At 40.5% G+C, this 21,541-nt stretch overlaps 1 protein-coding gene across 1 annotated transcript; it reads left to right on the forward strand.

Moving 5' to 3' along the window:
- The first annotated feature begins 4,725 nt into the window (after nucleotides 1-4,725).
- On the forward strand, nucleotides 4,726-20,757 carry LOC139646456 (interferon regulatory factor 2-like). Its single transcript, XM_071522409.1, has 9 exons — nucleotides 4,726-4,935; nucleotides 7,054-7,146; nucleotides 7,408-7,507; nucleotides 7,809-7,985; nucleotides 8,183-8,241; nucleotides 9,408-9,543; nucleotides 12,082-12,234; nucleotides 15,010-15,056; nucleotides 16,149-20,757. The coding sequence occupies exons 2-9, from the start codon at nucleotides 7,060-7,062 to the stop codon at nucleotides 16,422-16,424; spliced, it is 1,035 nt and encodes a 344-aa protein (XP_071378510.1). The 5' UTR covers nucleotides 4,726-4,935; nucleotides 7,054-7,059; the 3' UTR covers nucleotides 16,425-20,757.
- Nucleotides 20,758-21,541: the final 784 nt, after the last annotated feature.

Here is a 21,541-nt window from a genome sequence, read left to right on the forward strand (position 1 = left end):
AGGTGGCGGTGGACTTTGAGTCTTCCTCCAACCGGCCTGGATACAGTGAAAAGAAACAGATCCCCTGTATTGTCTCAATGTTGACCAAAGACTTCTACTTTCCTCACTAGTCTGATTTCTACTGGGTATAATCTGATTCTCTTATCGTTTCTACTTTGGTATCTATACTGACTCCTGTCATTTAATTTTTTACCTACGCTGAAGAACTGCTTTCCTTGGTAATGTGACTATGCTGGTTCTACCAATTTTAAATGTATCTATCTTCAAAGAACAGATCCCATACATTGTCCATATGTTGATGAATGATGTTACTATGTGGAGAAGTCCTACTTTCCTCACTGGACTGGTTTCCTCTGATATGTTCTTCTGTTCTGGTTTCTATTCTCAATTTAAGACTGTGCATTGCACAGTCCATGTAAACGTGTAAACATGGGGTTAATGAGATTACAAGGAGCACCTGAATGCACCATCATCTTAAGGATTAAAGGATTTCTGTTGAGCCAATCAGAACTATGTCTTTATAATAATTCATAATAATTTATAATGTAGGTTTCTTTTTGGTCATCATGTTCAGAGAATAGCACTGATTTGCTTGTAAGTATATTGGGACAATTTCCAGGGATGCTTTTGTTTTGTTTTGTTTTAATTTGCTCTTTTTAGTAGGCAATGGGTTGAAACACTCTTTTTTGTTTTAGGGATTTGTAGTTTGTTGATCCGATATTTTTGGCACCAATCACTACTTACCAGTGAATACAGCAAGGGCTTGGGACTTTGGACTATTTCTGCACTTACCATATAAAACAAATCTTGTCCACTTTTTTAACTACAATTTTAATGCAATAAATGATCAAATGCAAAAACAAATAGATCAGTGTAACTATGTCCTTTTGGCCTCATTCCTTCATCCTTCCTTCCATCATTCCTCACACCTTTTTACATGTGAATAACTTTACACACTAAACCTTTATAAAGCTGAGATAAATTTGAATATGCATCAATTATGAATTAATTGTACACACTTATAAGTAGTATCTATCTTAGATGTTCAGAAAGATCATCTGTTCATCAAGATAGAACACTAAGTTTATGAACAACACATGCTTCAATATTTGATATTAGTAATTTCCTGTGACAATGGTTATGAGCCCATGTGATGTGCTTTGGCTCTAAACATTTTCAGGAACGTTTTATATGGAGTGGCTCCTTTGCAGATCAAGCTGTTTCACATGCAGCCACTAGAGGAAGCTGTCCTGCCTGATAACATGAGTGCAGCTCTGTGGGCCTGTAATGAATCAGCAGTCCTTCCTGAGATAGACGTTTACTCAGGAACAGAAAATGTGATTGAGCTCAACCCTTGATGACACAGATCTGACCTTTTCAAGGCTGCTTAAATACAGACTAATCAGATTCTCTGTGGTTTCTCTCTCAGCTGCCATAATTTGTTTCTATATGTCAGTCTGTTTCTGTGGAGCTCAATGAGAAACAGAATCAGAACTTTATTCGCCAAGTGTACAAGGAATTTCTCTTGGTGCAGGTGTCAACATAAAATCGAATAAGAAGAATGTAAAAAATACAATACAAATAAAAATAAAAGATATGTTCAATGTTCAACTATATGATCAGTGATATGTACAGTTAAAGTGCAAGTGCGCTATGGGCCTTCTTGGTTCTTCTTGGAATTTGTAAGGATTCGCTCTGCTAACCGTGGTGCCATGTATTTCCAAGGGAGGGCTTCCTTCTGATATCAGTGACCATCTCCACAGTTTTTAATGGGGTCAGCTCCAGGTTGTCGGCTCCACACCATGACACCAGCCGGCTCGTTTCCTCCTGGTATGTGGACTCTTCACCGTCTCGGATGAGACCAAATCAGAACGGTGTCGTCTGCAAACTTGATAGGTTTGATGAATTCACTGTTGAGATCTCCTGTAGTTTTTTTGGGGCACCGGGATGACGACGGATTGGGAAAGTAAGTAAGTAAGCCTCGTCCTTGGTGGAGCGTACTTTCCCCAGCTCAGCAAAAAAAACAGGGTTTGCTGTTGTTGTACCTGTGGATAGTCCTAGAGAGCAAGGCGGCACTGATACTGCCAAGGTTAGGGTTTCAATTCCTACTGGGACCTACCAGAATGAAAACCGATGCACTTTGGATGAAAACTTCCCCCAAATGGCATATACTGTATGTATGCTGCAGAATCGACTTGACTTTCTGCTTCCCTCTGTTTCCCTTCCGCTGTCTGTCTGACCCGTCTGTCTGTCTTCCTGTCTCAATTTGTTGTCTGCCTGTCAGTCAGTTTTGCTGTTTAGCCAATAGAGGAAGACTGGGAGAAGAAACACAATTACTTATCAGACGCCCTCCACCTTCACCCGCTCTGTGTGTGTGTGTGTGTGTGTGTGTGTGTGATAAGCCTGCCTGTGTAGTGATCTCTCGCCAGTCAAGAGGAAAGTGACCTGACTCCCTCCTCATAACTGAACTGTTGATAATGCTGGCTCTTTAGTTGTGTCATTACGTTTGAGTCTGGCTCCAAGCTACATAGCAGACATGTTGACCCCATATGAGCCAGTGCGCAGCCTTAGATCCTCAGGCGGGGCCCTTCTGGCTGCTCCAAAGTCTAGACTTAAAACTAAAGTTGACTGCGCTTTTTCCATCAGGGCCCCTCGGCTTTGGAACGACTTGCCTGAGGAGATAAGGCTAGCAGAATCAGTCACTTCTTTTAAATCTCTTCTTAAAACGCATTTTTATAGACTTGCTTTTATGTGATGTCGTCTTTTTATCTTTTATCAGCTTTTTATTGTCTCTATCTGCTTTTTATCGTCTTTTTATCATCTTTCTATTGTCTTTTTATGTCTTTTATCTTAACTCTGTCTTAATTCTATCTTACTTTTATTCTATTTTACTGTTTATCTTGGTTTTCATTCTACGATCACTGTTTATTATTGTTTTATTGCCTTTTAAATTCATAATTTGAGTATTCTGCTTTATTTTGTCTGTCAAAGCACTTTGTAAACTCTGTTTTTAAAGGAGCTATATAAATAAAGTCATTATTAATATTATTATTATTTACTGATGATTCACAGGTCTGGGGTCAGCGTCATAGTCCGGGATACAGCAGTAAAAAAAGGTGCTTTTTATCATATTCTGTTCCTGTGTTTTTAACAGATGTATTTTCTTTTCTTGTGTCAATTAGACAGGGCCAACAGCAACAGAAATTATAGGGATTTTGTACTCAAAAACTTCATCTGCAAATTCAATCAGCCTGCATCATAAACTGGAACAGCTGCTCTTCAAGCACCAATATGTATGTACTTTCAATGGGGCACAATACCTGATAGAAAGGTTTGTTTATTTTGTGTGTTTTTTTATATGTAGTAAATTGCCTTTTTAAACCCCTTTTCAGAGGTTAAAAAGTACTTTCGGTAGCTTGAACAGACGTAAGAGGAGCAGAAAAATGATATGAAACTCTGTGGCTGTGTGCACTGCTGATGGTGTTGTGGTTGATATACAGTAGAATAATAGGAAAATAGTTTACAGGTTTTTTTTTTTTTTGCCATATTACCGATGCATGCATGTAACTTTTTTTAATTTTACTTTCAACATGTAAACATTTTCACCCCAAAACGACACATTGCAGATTTGGCGAGCCTATGTAAAACAAGGAACAAGCTCCGTGTTTGTATTCAATATAAAACAGACTTCCTTCAGGTTTGACCCCTGAACTACATGAGGCAGTTCTGATGTGGTTCTGAGAAGGCAAATGAAGTGAAAAGCTGCAGTCTTTCCTGAGAACTGCAGGTGGTTTTAAACACACGTACACACACACACACACACACACACACACACACACACACACACTAACTTGCCTGCAGTTTCTAGTTTCGTTTCCAGCGTCAACCCAGGCAGAAAGGATAGGAGGGAGGGCGGGGGGGGCGGAAAATTGAGGAAGTGAAAATGAAATCGGCCCCAAAGATCGTCTATGTTTAAGACGATGAATCACTAGTAAATAGTAAAACTCATCAAAAGTGGGCGTTAACCTTCAACAGATTCGAATGGCATAGGCGGGAATTAGCAGAATTTAGTGGTGCATGCTGTGCTGACGACATGCTACGGGAAATCCTTCCTTGCTCAACCAGTCAGCGTTTGTTTGATGTTCGGGACAGCAGATACACAGCTGTTTTTTGCGTATTAGCCATATACATGTATACGAATGCCAAGATTTTGCTTAGTATAGTCATTTAGCACCATGTAAGCTATATGAAACATCATAATGCATAGCACAGAAACAAGAACAGACTCAAAGTTTTCAAAAAAAATATATAAATAGATAGCTACAAAGCTCAACCTAGATAGGCTAAAATTGCTACAACTTTAGTTGTTCATGGAAAATAAGCAAAACTAGATCATTTTGTTAACTATAGGTGCAAACAAATCATGTGTTCTAGGAGCGACTGAATACAGTAGAATGGTATAAACCCAGCTATTTAGAACTTTCTGAAACAAATGAATGGCCAAAATACTAATGTAATTTAGAATTACACATTAAAAGCAAACTGTGGTGACTTTGTAGTACCAAGAAATAAGTGCAGAGTGATACCTCTTTGTGTATTTCCACTATCTGTTGGGACTGATCAGCCTGTGTGTTTTTTTTTAATGGAACGGAGGCGCGCGCAGGCGGCCGAGAGACTTCCGCGACGCCACCGAGGGCTCGAGATCGAGAGAGAGAGCACGAGAGCAAGAGGGGGATTTCCAGCTCGAGCCCCCACTTCCCGAAGCCAGCCGTTGTTTTGCTTTCGGTCTGAACACAGAAACAGAAATACAGGACGGCTACACTTTCCCTTTTTAACCAGTTAAACTACAAATAAATAAAGCAGTACAACTCTAACTACACTTGATATTCTGACAGCAGGAGGACTCTGAATCTACAGGCCAACTAAACTGAACAGGTAACGTTTATTTCCGCATATTAACGTTGTACACTCACGTTCGCACCAGCGAGACTTCCTATGGGACGACATGACGGATCCTTAGCTTTCTGTGTAAGTGAAAGTAGTTGTGTAGTTTTTCTCTGGGTTCGTTGACCAAGAATGAGATTTATTTTCACTTTTGGCTCGGTTGTTTTTGGGCCAACAGGCTGGCACACGGGAGACAAACACACCGCGGTTGACTTTTGACTCGGTCTTCAAGGCCAAATCAAACTTTAATAACGCCAGCTGAACTTGCTACTGCTGCCATACGCTAGAGTTAATAATATGGCTGGGAATCCCGCATTTGGTAACATGTAGTATCAGGGTGACCAGTTAGCTTGACTGATATTCTTTTTAACAGTATTGTATAACAGTATCGTGACTGATATTTTTGCGATGTGGGCAGAGAATGAGCTGGCCTCAATAATATTTGCACTGTATGTAGGCCCTCGTGCATGTACTGTAGATTGAAGTATGGTGTGTTTGTTATTTTGACTGCATTGCAGGTAATTTACCCTGGTTTGCACTTTGCACTATGCAAGTGGGAATGTGTTTGTGGTGCTGTGAGACTGACAGTTAAACAATTTATTACAGTTAGTGAGTGATTGATTGGAAGCAGGGACATCGTTGTTTCTAAACACGTCCTCCTTCAAATCACTTTTACAGTTACATGTAGTTAATACATGTAGTTGTAACCTACAAATGAACGATTAGACTATGTGAGTCAAGATTGTAGTGCTTGGCAATAATACAGATCAACATATTCTCATAACTGATAGTATGCATTCTAATTTCAATTCTGTTGTTTCAGTCTGGAATCCAAGTTTACTAAATGTCCCCTCACTGTGGAATTAATCCCTATTAAAACACACTGCCCCATAGTATAACAACCAACAGTGTGGGTCTAAACCCAGGTTAGGCCTTGCTTTATGAGTGAGTGACTGGACCACATGGCTTTTCATTAGGCTGCTATTGATATTTAGACAGTATGACTGCACAGGTAATAATTTTGCAGACAAAACCACACACACTTCTGTAGATTCTGTTTTTAATGCTGTTTCATGTCAGATAAGAGTTGCTACCACAGTGTTTGCAGTCCTTACTGTACTAAGTATATGCAGTATACTAGTATAACAGTATATGCTGTTTTAATGCTGTATGTGGTATCTTACTGAACAACTGTCCTGCGACTCGCCTATTGGCTGTGATACAACGGGAGGTTTTGACCCTGTGGCTGATAAAGGGAGATAGTATTTTGTATTTAATGCTGTGCCGTGTCACCCTACTTGACCTGTCAGGGATCTCATTATCTTGACAGCAGGCGGTGTGTTGGCTTGCTGTAACACGTATGGGGAGTGTCAAGCTCTGTGACTGCTGTGGGCCACCGGACTTTGATCACATTAGACTGCAAGGATCATAACCCTGCTTTTAAATTGGTTGGGGTGGGGTGGGTAAGATGTGTATGTGTGTGTGTGTGTGTGCCCATGCTTTGTAAAGAAAAGTGTTGCATTATTGTTATTAGTAGTAGTAGTGGTAGCATTAGCATTATTAGCAGTATGTGTAAGGGGGGTCACATTCTCATCTCAACATCTGGAACCAGGTTATTATTTAAAATTTGTATTTAATCAGGCAAAGAATGTTAATTATTGGTGTAGGTAGGAGCGGGAAATATGGCTGAAATAACAACAGTCTGTTTTACTTTTGAGTGTAGACAAATATTTAATGTATTTGTTCAGATTACACAGTGATGAGACCAGGGCAAGAGTTTGACATTTGCATCCACTGCGCCTCTGTTTTACCACACAAATTTGATTGTTGGAATGAAAAATAACTTTAAATGGTTGCTTACATGCTGAAGTGGCTGAGAGAGTAGACCAACTTACCAAAATGTTCTGGTATTTGTCTGGTGGCTAGAGCTAATTTCCCACCCTGGATCTACACTGGATTGAAATGGTCATAATACACTGTATGGACCCTTGTGAAAAACACTTCAAATGATATATTCTACATAGACAGTATAAATAGACCAAGCAGCAATCATCATGCATACAGTTCTCTCTTATATCTCAATGTGTGTGTGTGTGTGTGTGCATGCAGGCCACAATGCCAGTGGAGAGGATGCGAATGCGGCCCTGGCTGGAGGAACAGATCAACTCCTGTCAGATACCAGGACTCAAATGGGTCAACAGAGTGAGTACACGTGAACACACACACACACACACACACACACACACACACACACACACAAACACTCACACACACACACACACATACACACACACACATACAGTTAGTTTAAGGGTTGACTGTGTTAAGGGAAAATATGAGCGGAAAAAATTTTGACCTGTCTTCATCCCCCTTGTCAAAAGTGCAAATAACACACACATACACACACACATACTGTATATAAGGTTGTGTACATGAGGTGTGACTGTATGTGAATGTTTTTAGGAGAAGAGAATCTTCCAGATCCCATGGATGCATGCTGCTCGTCACGGCTGGGACCTGGAGAAAGATGCTCCACTGTTCATGAGATGGGCCATACATACTGGTAATAGACCTAACTCTAAGTACCTACATACCTGGAGTGAGATGCTTAATTAGTCATGAAATGAGCCATACATAGCTGACTGTAAATGATGCTTGGCAATTCAGGAGATGGGTCATACCTACTGATAATGCATAGTACATACTAAGTAACTAAGTAAGTAACTAGTATTTAAGTAAGTAGTTACCTGTAAAATGATGCTGCATCACTCATTTGATGGGCCATACTAATAGTTAACTATTGTATTACTCCCCTCTTTGGTTCTCTGACTTTCTACTTCTGTGCATGTGTATGTGTGTGTTAGGTAAGTACCAGCCAGGTGTGGATCGTCCAGACCCAAAGACGTGGAAGGCTAATTTCCGCTGTGCCATGAACAGCCTGCCAGACATCGAGGAGGTGAAGGACAAGAGCATCAAGAAGGGAACCAACGCCTTCAGAGTCTATAAGATGCTCTCCTCCTCAGAGAGAAGCTCCAAGAGAGGTCAGTGCTGCCGCCGGTCCTGTATTGGTGGAGAACTCTGTCGCTTGCTTAATTCATCATTTTCTCTTGAAGGACATTGCTTTATAACTGCATCTTTACTGCAGCGATGAAGCAGCCAAGTTGCCAGTTATATTGGTGCTTTTCAGATTGGCCTCTGAAAGATGTCTGTCTCCCTGTCTGTCTATCTGTCTGTCCAGGGAAGAAGAAGACCGAGAAGGAAGGGAGGACCAAAGGAAGCAAAGAAGTAGATAGAGAAGTAAGCTAACATGGCTTTCCTCCTCCATATGGTTCTGACGCAGTGAGACGCAGCGAGATGTGGACTCAGAAACCCAAAACAAGTGCAACTTAGTCTGTATGAGGGTGTTTTGGGGATGAACAGGCATGCATGTTAAATATTTTGAATGAGGTTTGGAGTGGTATGTCAGTGTATTTTGGTCAAATGAATGAGTGTGTTTACATGCCTGAAATACTGCAGATATTATTTGGAATAAGGTGTATATGCATCATATGCCACTGACCAATATCCCTGTATATCTGAATGCCTGAGCAAAACCAACAGTACAAAGTGTATTCATGCCTCAGTATTGGGACATCAGTACATCCCAGCTATCTTATTTTGGTTTCTCATCATCAGAATAAGAGCTTATTGAAATGAAATGTGCATAGGATATAGGGCTGGGCGATATGGACCAAAAATCATATCTCGGTATTTTTAGGCTGAATGGCGATACACGATATATATCTCGGTATTTTCTACGAAGTGGGCTAAATGTTCAGTTGTAAGTCGGGCTGGGCGATATGGACAAAATCAGATATCACAATATTTTTGACCAAATACCTCAATATCGATATTGCGACAATATTGTAGGGATGACTATTGGTGCTTTCACAAAATATTTACACAATGAGATTTTTGATAAATAATCATTAGTAATGTGGATATAATGACTAAGTGGGTAAAGGCAAATAATAGAACAGCTAGAACAGTCTGGTAAGTTCAGAAAATGACATCACTTTACTGTAATGCAGCCTTTAAAACCAGGAAAAGACAACACTTATGCCATATCACGATATTACCATATCCAAAATCTAAGACGATATCTAGTCTCATATCACGATATCGATATAATATTGATATATTGCCCAGCCCTAATAGGATATGATGTTTAAGTGTTCTATCTGGATATTGATGTGCGTATAAACACACCAAATGACATCCATTCCTGGAGTGGGGATTAGATAGTGTCTGCTGAACAAACAGTGGTTCCAGGCTTACATCACAGTGTGACACATAGCTCACTCTCTCTCAAGTCAATTCAGTGTGCTTTTTTGACACGGACATGAACAATTTTCTATATTGGTTATAGATCATCAATCAATAATTATCAATCTTTCTCTTTCTCCACTCTCTGCCACCCCCAGGTAGCCCCTCCCTCTCCAGATTGGAGCCATTCTGAAGCTCACACTGGACCCCTTAACTATACCAAACAGGAAATCATCAAAGAGGAAATGATCAAAGAGGAAATAGAGGAGGTTACAGTGGCGGACAGCATGTCAGGTACCACGCCAGTGTCTCCTTTATGATATTTTGTAGCAGTTGTAATATGGACTATTTTGGCTCTGATTTGTCCCTGTTTTGGTTGCAAGTTTTAGAGCTGAAACTTTTTTTTTTCTGGATACTTTATAATTATGACACAGCAAAATAGAGGCACTGGCACGTTACTTGTGTGGTGGTATTATTGATGATGAGACCACTTGCAGACACTTACTATGTCTGAATCCTCCACTATGCTATGGAGTACCTGCTGATCATTAGGCTTTTTCATTACACTGAATACAGAAATGGTGGTTGTAGTAGTAGTAATTGAAGTAGTAGTAGACAAATTGTCCTACCTCATTATACTGAGAATGCCTGTTTTTCAGGTTTGATTACATAGACAGGAAAATACAATCCAGGAAGCAATAGTATTAAAAGCTATTTATAATGTAGTGTGACATGAGTGGCATTTTACCCCCAATCTCAAGTGGTCTTGAGTGGTCACTTTGCACTATTGTGTGAAAGTGGACACTACTTTTTGTTGGTGTTTTAATGGGATGAGAGAGTCTGCATTCAGGTTGAGAGGGACCAAGCTTTTTTTTTCTCATGAAGGCCGGCATTCAGTGCATGCGCGCAATCCGCATTTGGTTATGTTGTTCGCAAAGGAGCATGTGGATTTTACAGAGGTAGTAAACAAAGAGGTAATCGAAGAAGTCTTTGTCCCTAACTGACTGACTGACTGACTGTTAAAATGCACATGCACTTCTTTACCATACATGGGCTCTATGGCATGTTGCCACAAAATCAAAAGTTGCTTAATGTATAGAAATGGATCTAAACCAATCTCTAATGCGCCTGATGTGCGCATCACGTCATGTCTGTCATTTGGCGATGCACAGACCAGTAAACCTGCAGAAGAGCCTCCTGTCGTGAAAACAAAAGTGAAATTTAAAATTCCACAATTTGCTTCAAACTGGTATGTGTTAGAAACCAGATTTGTAAACAGTAACACTTTTTAATCGGAAATGTGTCAAACTGCTCAACACTCAGAGAGTTAACATGAGTGCAGTGCAAAGACTGCTTACCATTGGATTCCATACACTGCTGGACACACTGCTGTCATTGTAGGTAAGTTCAAGTTCAAGTTTGTTTATTTATAATCGAACTTGAACAAGTAACCACAAGGAATTCATCCTATTGAAATTAATTGCACTGATTCTACTATATTTGTACATTCAGAGCACTCCAATCCATTTTCCATGCCACATTTTATGCCGCTGCAGGTGTTTTAGGGCACAGGGCGTCACATTGACTTTCAACAGGGAGGAAGAATCTTGTGGAACCTACATGAAAAGAAGGTCCAGTACCATTTATGGATAGAAAGTCATGGGTCAAATGTTTCAGTTCCTAACAGACAATGTTCAAACAAGGTAAACTAGGCTTGCCGTGGTTACAGGACAACAACGAGACTAAAATAAGTTGGCTAACGTTAAATGCTTGGAGCCGTTTGGCATTTTCTAATTCGTTATCTCCATATCAATATATACTCTTGCTGGACTGTTCAATAAAAGTTTGATTGAAAACATTGAATAAAACCTTAGGAAAGTCAACAGACTTTTTAAAGATTCTTAATAAACTTTGTATATTACCTCTGTAAAATTCTTGCAAACTACAAATGCGGATTACGCACATGCGCAGAATGCTGGCCTTCATGAGAAAAAACAACACGAAGATGTTGAGATCACGTGATTTCATGTGGAGGTGGAGGTGGAGGTGGAGGTGCCTCTGATAGAGGTCCGCCATGATGTCGGCAGCTACAGTAGGTACTGTTGTTCAGGTTTCCAGTAGTCGTTTTGGCTCATGTTCAGCTTTGGGTAAACAGCAGTATCCTCTCATGCTTTGTGAGTGCTGCAGCAGAGTTATAGTGCTGAGTTGTTGCTAGCTAAGTGGTTGAGGTACAGTTTGATGGTTATTCTGCATTAAGGGCTGACAGAGGGTTCAGTGGGCAAAAGATTGTCTATTTAGGAGATGAATCAGTCAGTAGTAAAAAAGCCCACCAACCAGTCTGCAGAAGTGGCTGTTAACTCTCACCATGCACTCTTCTGTACCAGATCAGTATTTTTCCTCAAAAAATACTGAAAAAATTGGGTGTTAACATGGGCTGTGGGTATTAACAATACGTTTGGTTGAAAAAAAAAAACTTTGAAGTTTTTAACGGAACGTTATCTGAAACTGACAAACTTTTCCATAAACATCAATTGAGAGTAGACTCAGCAATTTGAATGACACTTAGATTTTGGAGGTGTAGGACTTGCTGATGGAAAATAATCAAAACTTTCAGATCCCAACGTAACTGATACTGGTCAATCTGATCCAGTGGTTCAAACATTACCAACATATACAAACTATTTACAGCTTAAAAATATTTGTAAATACAATGTTTAAGGGCCACACACTTTCAAAATTTTTCCAAGAAATCCTGCACTGAATTATGCACTGAATGTGAATGCATGTCTTCAGCCCGGTCAATCATAACGCATACTGTCTGTGCCTGTTCAGCCCTTCACAGTCCGGTAGAAGATCATGTGATCACCAGTGAGCAGCTGCCATTCGTCTGTCAGACAATCGAAGTGACCACTGAGAACGAAGAGCAAACAGTTAGCTCCTCCCACTCGTACCCGCTCCAGATCTCCCCTGTGTCTTCAGGCTGTGGTGAGACAACACACACACACACAGACAAACTGATACAAGCAGTTATACACTAAGACATTTGCATGCAAAGATTCACATGCACATTAGGAATATGTAGGAATACGCTGCTCTTAAAAAATGTTTATCACATGTTGTGTTGAAAAGTAGCACAAATGGGTTGTCCCTAACTAAAACATCCTTTTTAAAAGTTTAGTTGATGTACTTTGTCCTTTGTGTGTTTGTGTTTATGCTCACATGCAAGTGTGGGCATGTGCTTCTTAGCAAGCATGAGCACTGGAGGTTACAGGTGACTGCGTCTGTGCCTCTGCAGTAATGCTTCTAGTACTTGTAGAGCAGCATTTCTTGGGTTGTGACCCAGAATGGGTCAACTGCCGCAGAAATGGTAGAAATGGTAAAAGCCAGATTTTTACCACTAAGGAACTTTTAAATGGTGATTACTTAAACTGAGTCTATAGGCATGTCCATATAGACCAGCACTTAAATAGTCTAGACACAGAACATGCCTTTTAGTCACTTTACAGAGTAACACTCAAAGCACTATTATTGGCTAGAATGCGGTGCACGCATAATCAAGCATAAATGCCACAATTCACAGTACAATGGCGGATGTCAAATGATACTGCAACATTAATATCAGTGCGATGACCTAAGAAAGGCAGCTTGAGCTGCTGTTTTAACCAAGGCAGTTGCTACAGTGTTAAACACTTACTAAGTGTCTTTCGGCAGGACAAGCATCAGGGACAATCACTACCACCAGTACAACAAAGCACTTGAGCCACAAAGATACCTTCTGCTATTACATATGAACACTGAATATCAAGTTGATTGCATGGGCAGTTTAGGCAAATTTGCCTCAAGCGGGCCACACCAGATAATGTAGTGTGAGTGGTTATTGATGGTGTCTGATATCAACACAATTTAGAGTTAACTTCAATGTGAATTAAAGAACGGGGCACCAGATAACAGACAGTATCAATTGGCATAATCTGAAGCACTGAATTCTGAGCTTGCTTGAATTCGAAACCAACAGAAAATGAGTTTATGTGAAAGTATATTTTTTAACTAAACTAAGACACTCAATGATTAAACAATGACAAGACTGCAGTATGTTTGCAAGAGCCTTGAATCCTGGGGAAGAGACTATTATTTGTATTATTATATAGAGTAGAAGGTGGAGTCAAGTTTTGAGGAAGTAAACAGTTCAGTGGATTGACATGCGGCCTGCACTCTGGAACACAGAGGTTACCATAGTTACATGGGACCAGCATTCTAGAACACATTGCTTACCATAGTTACATGGGACCTAAACATGAGAATACTGTGGTTATCATAATTATATGGGACCAGCATTCTAGAACACAGTGGTTACCATCATTATGTGGGATCAGTACTCTAGAACACAGCGGTCACCATAGTTACATGGGACCAGTGGTCTAGAAATGTGGTTCTCAATCTTTTTGGCTCGTGACTGTTTTTACTGGTTTAAGATCAATGTTTAGTTTCCCGCATGGCAAATCAGGATTTGAATATGGTCCATAGTATTTGCATATTTATTTTGTATGTTTTCACTGCAGTCAGACACACTAATCCTTATCTAAAGTGAGGTTTGACTACGTCTGCGTCTTCTAATCTACATTCACCAGATCTTATCTGAAGTGGGTTTTGGGGAACCAGTGGGCAAAGCAGTTGGTCTGTGAAAACATCCAAATATAGGATGTGATACAGGAAAGATTATCACTGAAAATTGCAGTACTAGGTATAAGTTAACAGGATTCTCCTATTTTTAATTTGACTGTTTTTGAACTTTTAGTTAGAGTGGTAAAAATATATTTTGTTGGAAAGAAAGAAAAGCTATTCCACTGTCTTAAAATTGTCAATACAGATTGATATACACACAAAAAGAAATTCAATCCAAACAAATTGTACTGAATGCAAAAATGATGTGAATGTAATTAAAACTGATAATACATAGTAGAATACTAAAAGTTGAGAAAAATGTATAATTGGTCATACAGCTGTAGTGACTGCAAAATACAAGAATCTGGAGTTGTGCACAGCTCTAGTGATGATTTCAAATGCTTCCCCTGTTAAAGTGATCAATCACTGAAAATTGGCTGATCGGAAACTAGACATGCTGGTGCTCAAAATCACACATTAGAGCATTAATGTTCCATATCAAGTGAGAAAAAATCCTGTACAACCTTGGCAGTTTGATAGTTGGTTATATTCTTAATACTTGTGAGATCACTGCTTTATTTGGAACTCTTTTATTTACTCCCTTGCTTCACCATCACCTCCAGTTTCTTTCACTTTCTCTACCTGCATCCATCACTCCCTCTCTCCCCCAACCTGTCATTCTAGCAGAGCTGGCTCTGTCAGTTTGCAATTGTGATCGTCTCTCTATGTATCTGTAGCTGTATCTTTTTCCATCTCTCTCTGTCTCTGCCATGAATTGGTGGTATGAGGCTAGTTGGCTCGGAGTCAAAATTACTGTGATTCATGTTTTCTCCTCTTTTTTTACGTTTATGTTTTTATAAAATTGTATTGTTTACATGTATGTATAAATGCAAGTGTGCTATCTTCTTTAGTGTGTGTGTGTAGTGTGTAGACAGGGTGGTAGAGGTTGAATTGAACTCTTCCCTGTTGTAAATGGGTGGTATGAGGACAGTTGGCTTATTGACAAAATTGCTATTTCCTATACACTTTATACTGACTACTGTACTGTTGTTAACTGGTTTTCTCTGTCTCTCTCTGTGTCTTTCTTTATATCTTCAGACAGTGACACAGACAGTTTGCACAGTGATACAGAAGACACCAAAGAGGTGAGACTCCCATTATACACACACACACACACACACACACACACAAGAGAAAGTGGTGAATGAATCATTAACTGCTCTGATCTAAGGAAGAACAGGTTTTTGCCTGATTCACCTGAGAGAAACGACAGGCTGAACCTTAAAGCTATAACAGGGTGTGTGTGTGTGCGTGTGTGTGTGTGCGCGCGAGTGTGTGCGCATGTTCCTTCCTGTTATGTTGCGAGAGACTGAGAAAAGGGAGGGGCTTGTCAGGAACTGTGACTGTCAAACATTAACAGTCTGATCTGGAATTGTCCTTTGTACATTGTACACACACACACACACACACACTCTCACACACACTACCTGCTGCCAGTAATGGGAGTGCACAAATGTTTTACCTAAGTAAAAGTAGAAATAGCTTGATAGAAATGTGTAATTCTCCTTAAAACTCCAGTCTGAAATTTTCATATGATGCCTTGTTAAAATGAATTAGGCCTAATTATGAAATATGTGCTGTCTCTTGGTGAGTTTAAACTGTCTGAAGGAGCTTGACACACACTCACTAACAAATTGTCTATGTAGTTATTAGCCAATATCTATCTACACTTGACAAATGATCCAGCTGATTTGCTATTAGACCACGGCCTTTTGACTGTTCATATGTGATACCTTTTGTTTGATTTTGATTGTATTTTGGCTTATGTTCATTATTGTATGTTACCTCAAAACTGTACTTAAAGTGGTATTTTCTTTTGTAGAGCATTTACATTTATAGTGCCCATGCTTTTGTATACACATCATAAGTGGCTGCTTTGGGGAACCCTAGTCAGCCCAGCTTGCTTACTGCCATTTTGAAAACCTACTATTCTATTAAATCCAATTCTAATCCTAAAAGCCAGTGGTAACAGCAGACTCACAAGGCACCTAATGTTGGAGGCAGACTCCTGAACGTCTGTAGAGGTGTGAATGTAAAAAAGAGATTGTTCTACATAAGTAAAATATCACTTTCAAGTATTTGTGTACCTTGAAAGGTGCCTCAAATCAATGCTTTTTCTTTTCTTCTTCCTCTTCTTGTTCATCTTTTCCTCTCCTTCTTATTATTTTGATTGACAGGGTGTCAGTGGAGTGTGGAAGCGGAGTCACAGCTCATCAGTTCTCAGGGTTCCTACATGTTCTCTTCCTGGCATGGCAACCTTCGTCACGGCGGCCAAGCCCAACTTCCGGGTCACCAGCACGCGAGACCCCACCCCCCTCATCAGTTACCACACTGACGGCTGGACGTCGGGCTACAGCCAGAACTCTCAGCTCCTCGTGCCCCTGGCGTCGAGCCCCGCCCACGAGATGCGCGCCAGCGTCATTATGAAGACTTCCGACGTCACGACCTCTTGACCTCTGACCCCGGACGAGGGCGGAGCTTCAGCGCCACTTCTGGAGCATAGGAATGACAGAGAATGTCGCTTTTCCACGTCAGGGCCAAGTGGGGCTTACCGTGGCAAGCTCCAAAACCTTTGATTTCACTGGAGCTCCCATCTGGGGCCATTTTGCAACCCTCCTGATTTCCATTCAATGGGGGGATGCAGATTGCCGTTAAAGGAATATGCCGAGTTTTGGGGAGATTTGCCTGTTGGTCAGAGTACCCATTAAGTGATGAGAACATAGACACCAAAATCATCCATGTGTCCCCAGTAGATCATTTGCTCTGGTGCTCCATGCTAACGCTTCAGAATACACTATGTTGAGTGATAGTTGGCATCTAGCATTAGCCAAAGTAAGAAGACTGACCATTTAGTCATAAAAAGTTGTTAGTGGTTGTTATATTATGGCCTGTAGATTCATAAATTAAAATTTTAAAAATGAAATATCATAATCTCAATATAGCTGATGTAGCCAGGTTTATTTTTTGAACTATTTCTGGTGAGCAGCCACATATTCATCCGCTGTGCAGTGATTTTAACAGTACACAGTCTCCTATCACCCACTATGTTCACTTCATATGGAAACAGGGAAGGAAGTCCCTGCTAGTTCAAAGTTATTTTTGGATCTTGGATATTTTGTATAAAGTTTACCAATCTCCTACACAGAACTGCCAGACTTAGCCACATATCATTTAAGATTACTTACCATTTAGCTTTACAGCTGCTACAAGTTCTCATTTTGTCACTTTTGAGGTAATTCTAGTCACCTACTATCAGTCAACATAGTGTATGCTACTGGGGACACATGGATGGAAAAACTTGGTGTACTCCTTTAATAAAAGCAAACTATGTTTATAGCAAGGGAGGGAACGCAATATTTTATGTGAAACTACATCCCAGCTGGCAGATCAGCTCTACTGGCAACAAGACGCAAAAAGAATCACAGGCATGTTGTTTTGCTGGGAAGAAGAGTGACATTAATAATGTATAAGCCCTGATTTGCCCTGTAGTGGAAAGCAGGCGTCTGTCTGTCTGTCTGTCTGTCTGGAGACCTCAGGACCATGTACCCGCCAACAAACAGACGTATGGACAGACAGACAGACAGACAGGCGAACAGACAAGCAGAGAGAAAGAAAGACTGTGAGACTGACAGACCGGCTGACTGACAGACTGACTGTGACCGACTGGCTGTGAACATGTATTCATGTATTTTCCTCTCCTCTGCCTTCTACTGTTAATAATGTACATAGCGCATATGTATGTATGTCTGCAAGCCGCTTCTGCACCTTATGGACTGCACTGGTTTGTGTGTGTGTGTGTGTGTGTGTGTGTGTGTGTGTGTGTGTGTGAGAGAGAGAGAGAGAGAGAGAAAGAGAGAAAGAAGCCTTATTGAAGATGTGTGCCTTTCATAGTATGTTGCTGGATTCAAACTAAATGTGCTTTAGTCTGCTAGTTACACATAGAGGTAGCTAACAGATAGGCTTGTGGGCTAGTTGGCTTGTTGGCTAGTGGATTGAGCTAGCAAACAGAATAGTAGGAAACTTCGAGGAATGAAGAGACGGGTGGCGTTGGCTACGCTTACATGCACAGAGAATTCCGTTCTTAACCCGGTTACACGTAACCTGGTTTTGGTTTGATTAAAGTAAATGTCATAACTGGGTTAGAATAACCTGGTTAACCTCATACTCTGATTATGAGATGCCTGGCTCACTCCCATATTAAACTGATTACTGTGGCATGGAAACATCTTACAATTTACACTTTTGGATTTCACTGTTTGTGCAGACTTGCACAGTGTAATGGGCGCATTGTGATGTCAACAAAAAAATATGGTGCCGAGCAGTAATAATAATTTCTTTCACCTGTGTTAGAGGAAAACTACGATTGCTCAAATAGGGAGAAGGAATATTCCGTCAACTGGTTTATTCATGGCAACAGAAAGACTCAATCTCAGGATACCAAAGGTTTATGTAAACAGCTTAACATGACTATGATCTTAGGTATGACCAGTAGCCAGGTTACTTCATGCATGTAAACGTAGCCACTGATGACAGGTGAATTGAGTATTTTGCTGTCTTCAACATAACAGGGAACTGGGAAGTTTCTGAGCCCATAGGAAGATAAAAGAGGAGAGCACAGTGTCATCACCCGAGCCTCAGCTGTGCTGTTCATTAGTTTTAGGCCCTAGTTCAGCCTCTCATAACAGCACTGTCCTCTCCTCTGCTCAAAACGTCCCATTACCTACTTGACTTGAATGCTTCTTCCAACTGCACAGCCGTTCTTTCTCCTGTGCCGTCATCATCCCCTCCCTTCCACTCCCCCTAGAGTAGAGTACATTAGCCTCTAGCTATAGTATCAGCTGTTGAACTAGATTACACTGTATCATGTTGTCCGCCCACTGGTTCGCAGCCCTTTTCACTCACAACCTCTTGTAAACAAAGGAGAACCTACATCTGACACCCCAAAATGGAAATGTATGCACAGAACGATGAACAGTGGCACTAAACAAAGCTGTTTCTCTTATTCGGGCCCTTTCACTCGACTCATGTTGTAGTTGTAGTTTGATTTGTAGGCTAACCGTGTTAGCAGCTAGCAGGCTAAAGCACAGTCCTGAATCCCAGCCTGCCTGACCCGCCCTCCACAGAGCTCTCCAGCCTGGAGCAGCTCCAAAAGTTCCCACAGGAACACAATAAGACAAATCATTTTCAAATCTAATAGGAATCTGTCGTATCTCGGAACCAATCCTTGGAGTTTTACACTGGATACACGCGGCTATCATGCGGTGAATTCATTGAAGAATCCCACTGAATCCCAGTGATTCGGGTTCACTCGACGGCAGACGTGGGATAGAAATCGCCTGAACAAATGTTTCTTCCGTGTGCCTTCGTTATTAGTCTTGTAGGACAGACCATACTGAGAGATTCAGTTGGAAGTCCTGCTGGATTGTTCAAAACTCTTCAAGGATTTATTCTGGACCATGGTTACAGTTTTTCGAGAGATGTCTGTATGGAACAGCCTTGTAGCCACTTTAAAGGCCGTAGTACATGGGCAATATTTTTAAGCAATGTATATTGGTAATTTTTTCAACAGCCACGACCAGCAGTGTGTAATTTTTTTTTTTTATCACGTATGCCATTGTAAGGCCACTATGTTATCTACAACAATTGTGTGATGTTGGTCACTTCACATCCCCACTGAGGACTATATTATCATTCAATAGTTTGTTAAACTTTATCAGTCTGCTGTGTATTATAGCCGTTATTTGGCATGGGAATGGCATTGTTGTTGACGTGCCTACAAAGCAATCCAAGTGTATTGATTTCAAAGTAATCATTTTGTTTTGTTGTGATCCATGGGAATAGGTCTTTTTTTTTAACTTTCTATTTCTTTGGCAGTCCAGCTCAAAGTTTGAAATGACTTTAAATTGACAAATATTCAGACCCTTTTCTAATTTACATTGCCTCAAAAGGTTGTCCATGTCTTATGGTGTATGAATACAAAGAGGCCTAGTATGGAATAACTAATGTGCACTTAAGCCCAGTGCCCTTTTCTGCTTCATTAGTTTTATGTAAAGGGATGTCATTATTAATCCAAAGTGGATATTGAGATTTTATTTTTGTGTTTCTCCAAAAAAAAAAAAAAAAAAGAATGAATGTTGATGATTTGTAATATTATTATTGAAAATATGATTTTCTATCAGGTGGTTGGTCGATCTCTCACCAACCTGTGTTTTGCTTTTCTGTGATTTGATGTTTAGTTGCCAGATTCACGCAACACATTATCACTGATGGATGAAAACCTCCGATCCACCAAAAGTCAACATTAAGGGAATTAAGCGTCAAATTCTCATTCTCCTGTTGATGCATCATGTTTTGTTTTTTAAACTGCAGAATGTGTTTGGAATGGGATAAAAGCATAGCTGCCAGCACTCCCTTAGTTCTCTGTAATCTTTCTTTTTTTTTTTTTAAAGTCCTCTTTTAACAGGATTTTCATCCATGTCAATGGGTTTTAATAAGACAAACGGTCCAAATGGAAAATCTCCCTTCTCTTTTACAATTCAGTGCTGGGGTTTGTGTTACAGTCTTGCACTCAACACATACCATAAAGCACCATATTACGTTTCAGTTCAAGTAATAAAACGAAAAAATGCCAATAAGGAGCCTAACTGCTCAGCTACTCATACTGGAGTTGAGAGGTTTCCACATAGCAACGCACCCAACTGTTTATTCTGTGCACATCATCATGGTAACTATCATACCTGTGGATCATCTTGTAAATCTGAATAAAGACTGTTTTTTTTAATTTAATCTGTGGTTTTTATGAGAAGTGTAGAGGCGGTTTAGATTGCTGAGGGTTTGTCTAGTGAACTCATAAAGATCAGAGTCCGTTTTTATGGCATGTGAGAGACTGAGAGAACTTGTACCTCTGTTCCTGTTGAGATAAAAGACATTTTGTCTTCACTGTGAAAATGGGCCAGTTTAGAGGTTAGGTTTAACATGTAGACTTAAGGTTAAGGTAAGGGTTAAATGTTTGGCGGGCCATGCTGAGGTTTACAGGTTAATACATGTAATGAATGTAATGACGAATACCGGTACGCGAGTGTGTGTTCTGTGGTAAACATTTGCTTGTGCTTGTGGTTCTGCTTTGGGAGGAATAGAGGCAGTGCAGATGGCTCTTTCTTTCACACTCACACTCACATACACACACACACACACACACACAAGCGGAGCACATCTAACCAGAGCGCCAACTGCTGTTTCAGTTTCAGTTGCTGTTCTCAGTTCTCGCACTACTTCCTGTTTGCTGTGGAGGCCTCAGCGGATGGCTGGCCGGTCGCCTTGACGACTGCCAACCACAGACGCCATTAGGCAGGGTAAGCAGACTCGCTTTATTATGGGATGTCTATTTGTGTCTCCTTCGCTCCTCCCCACCTCTCTCTCTACCCTCTCTGCAGTGAGTGCAGGATCTAAAAAATATCCCTCCGCTCCATGACTTCTAATAGTCTTTGCCTTCCTCCAATACCCAGAAACCAATGCTCATCCCACCTTTTTGTTTCCTGCTGCCCCAGTAATGGAGGGAAAAAGAGAAACG

This window comes from Centroberyx affinis, unplaced genomic scaffold (assembly GCF_046629955.1).
Source record: "Centroberyx affinis isolate AG114_WGS23_722 - 3 ecotype Tasmania unplaced genomic scaffold, CSIRO-AGI_Caff_v1 ptg000009l_1, whole genome shotgun sequence".
Classification (NCBI taxonomy): Eukaryota; Metazoa; Chordata; class Actinopteri; order Beryciformes; family Berycidae; genus Centroberyx; species Centroberyx affinis.

Excerpts from the sequence above, each read along its gene's own strand:
- LOC139646456 (XM_071522409.1), top strand. The coding sequence starts at position 7,060 with ATGCCAGTGGAGAGGATGCGAATGCGGCCCTGGCTGGAGGAACAGATC. Across the intron at positions 7,986-8,182 it reads AGAGAGAAGCTCCAAGAGAG|GGAAGAAGAAGACCGAGAAG; the intron begins GTCAGTGCTGCC and ends CTGTCTGTCCAG. Across the intron at positions 9,544-12,081 it reads AGTGGCGGACAGCATGTCAG|CCCTTCACAGTCCGGTAGAA; the intron begins GTACCACGCCAG and ends GTGCCTGTTCAG.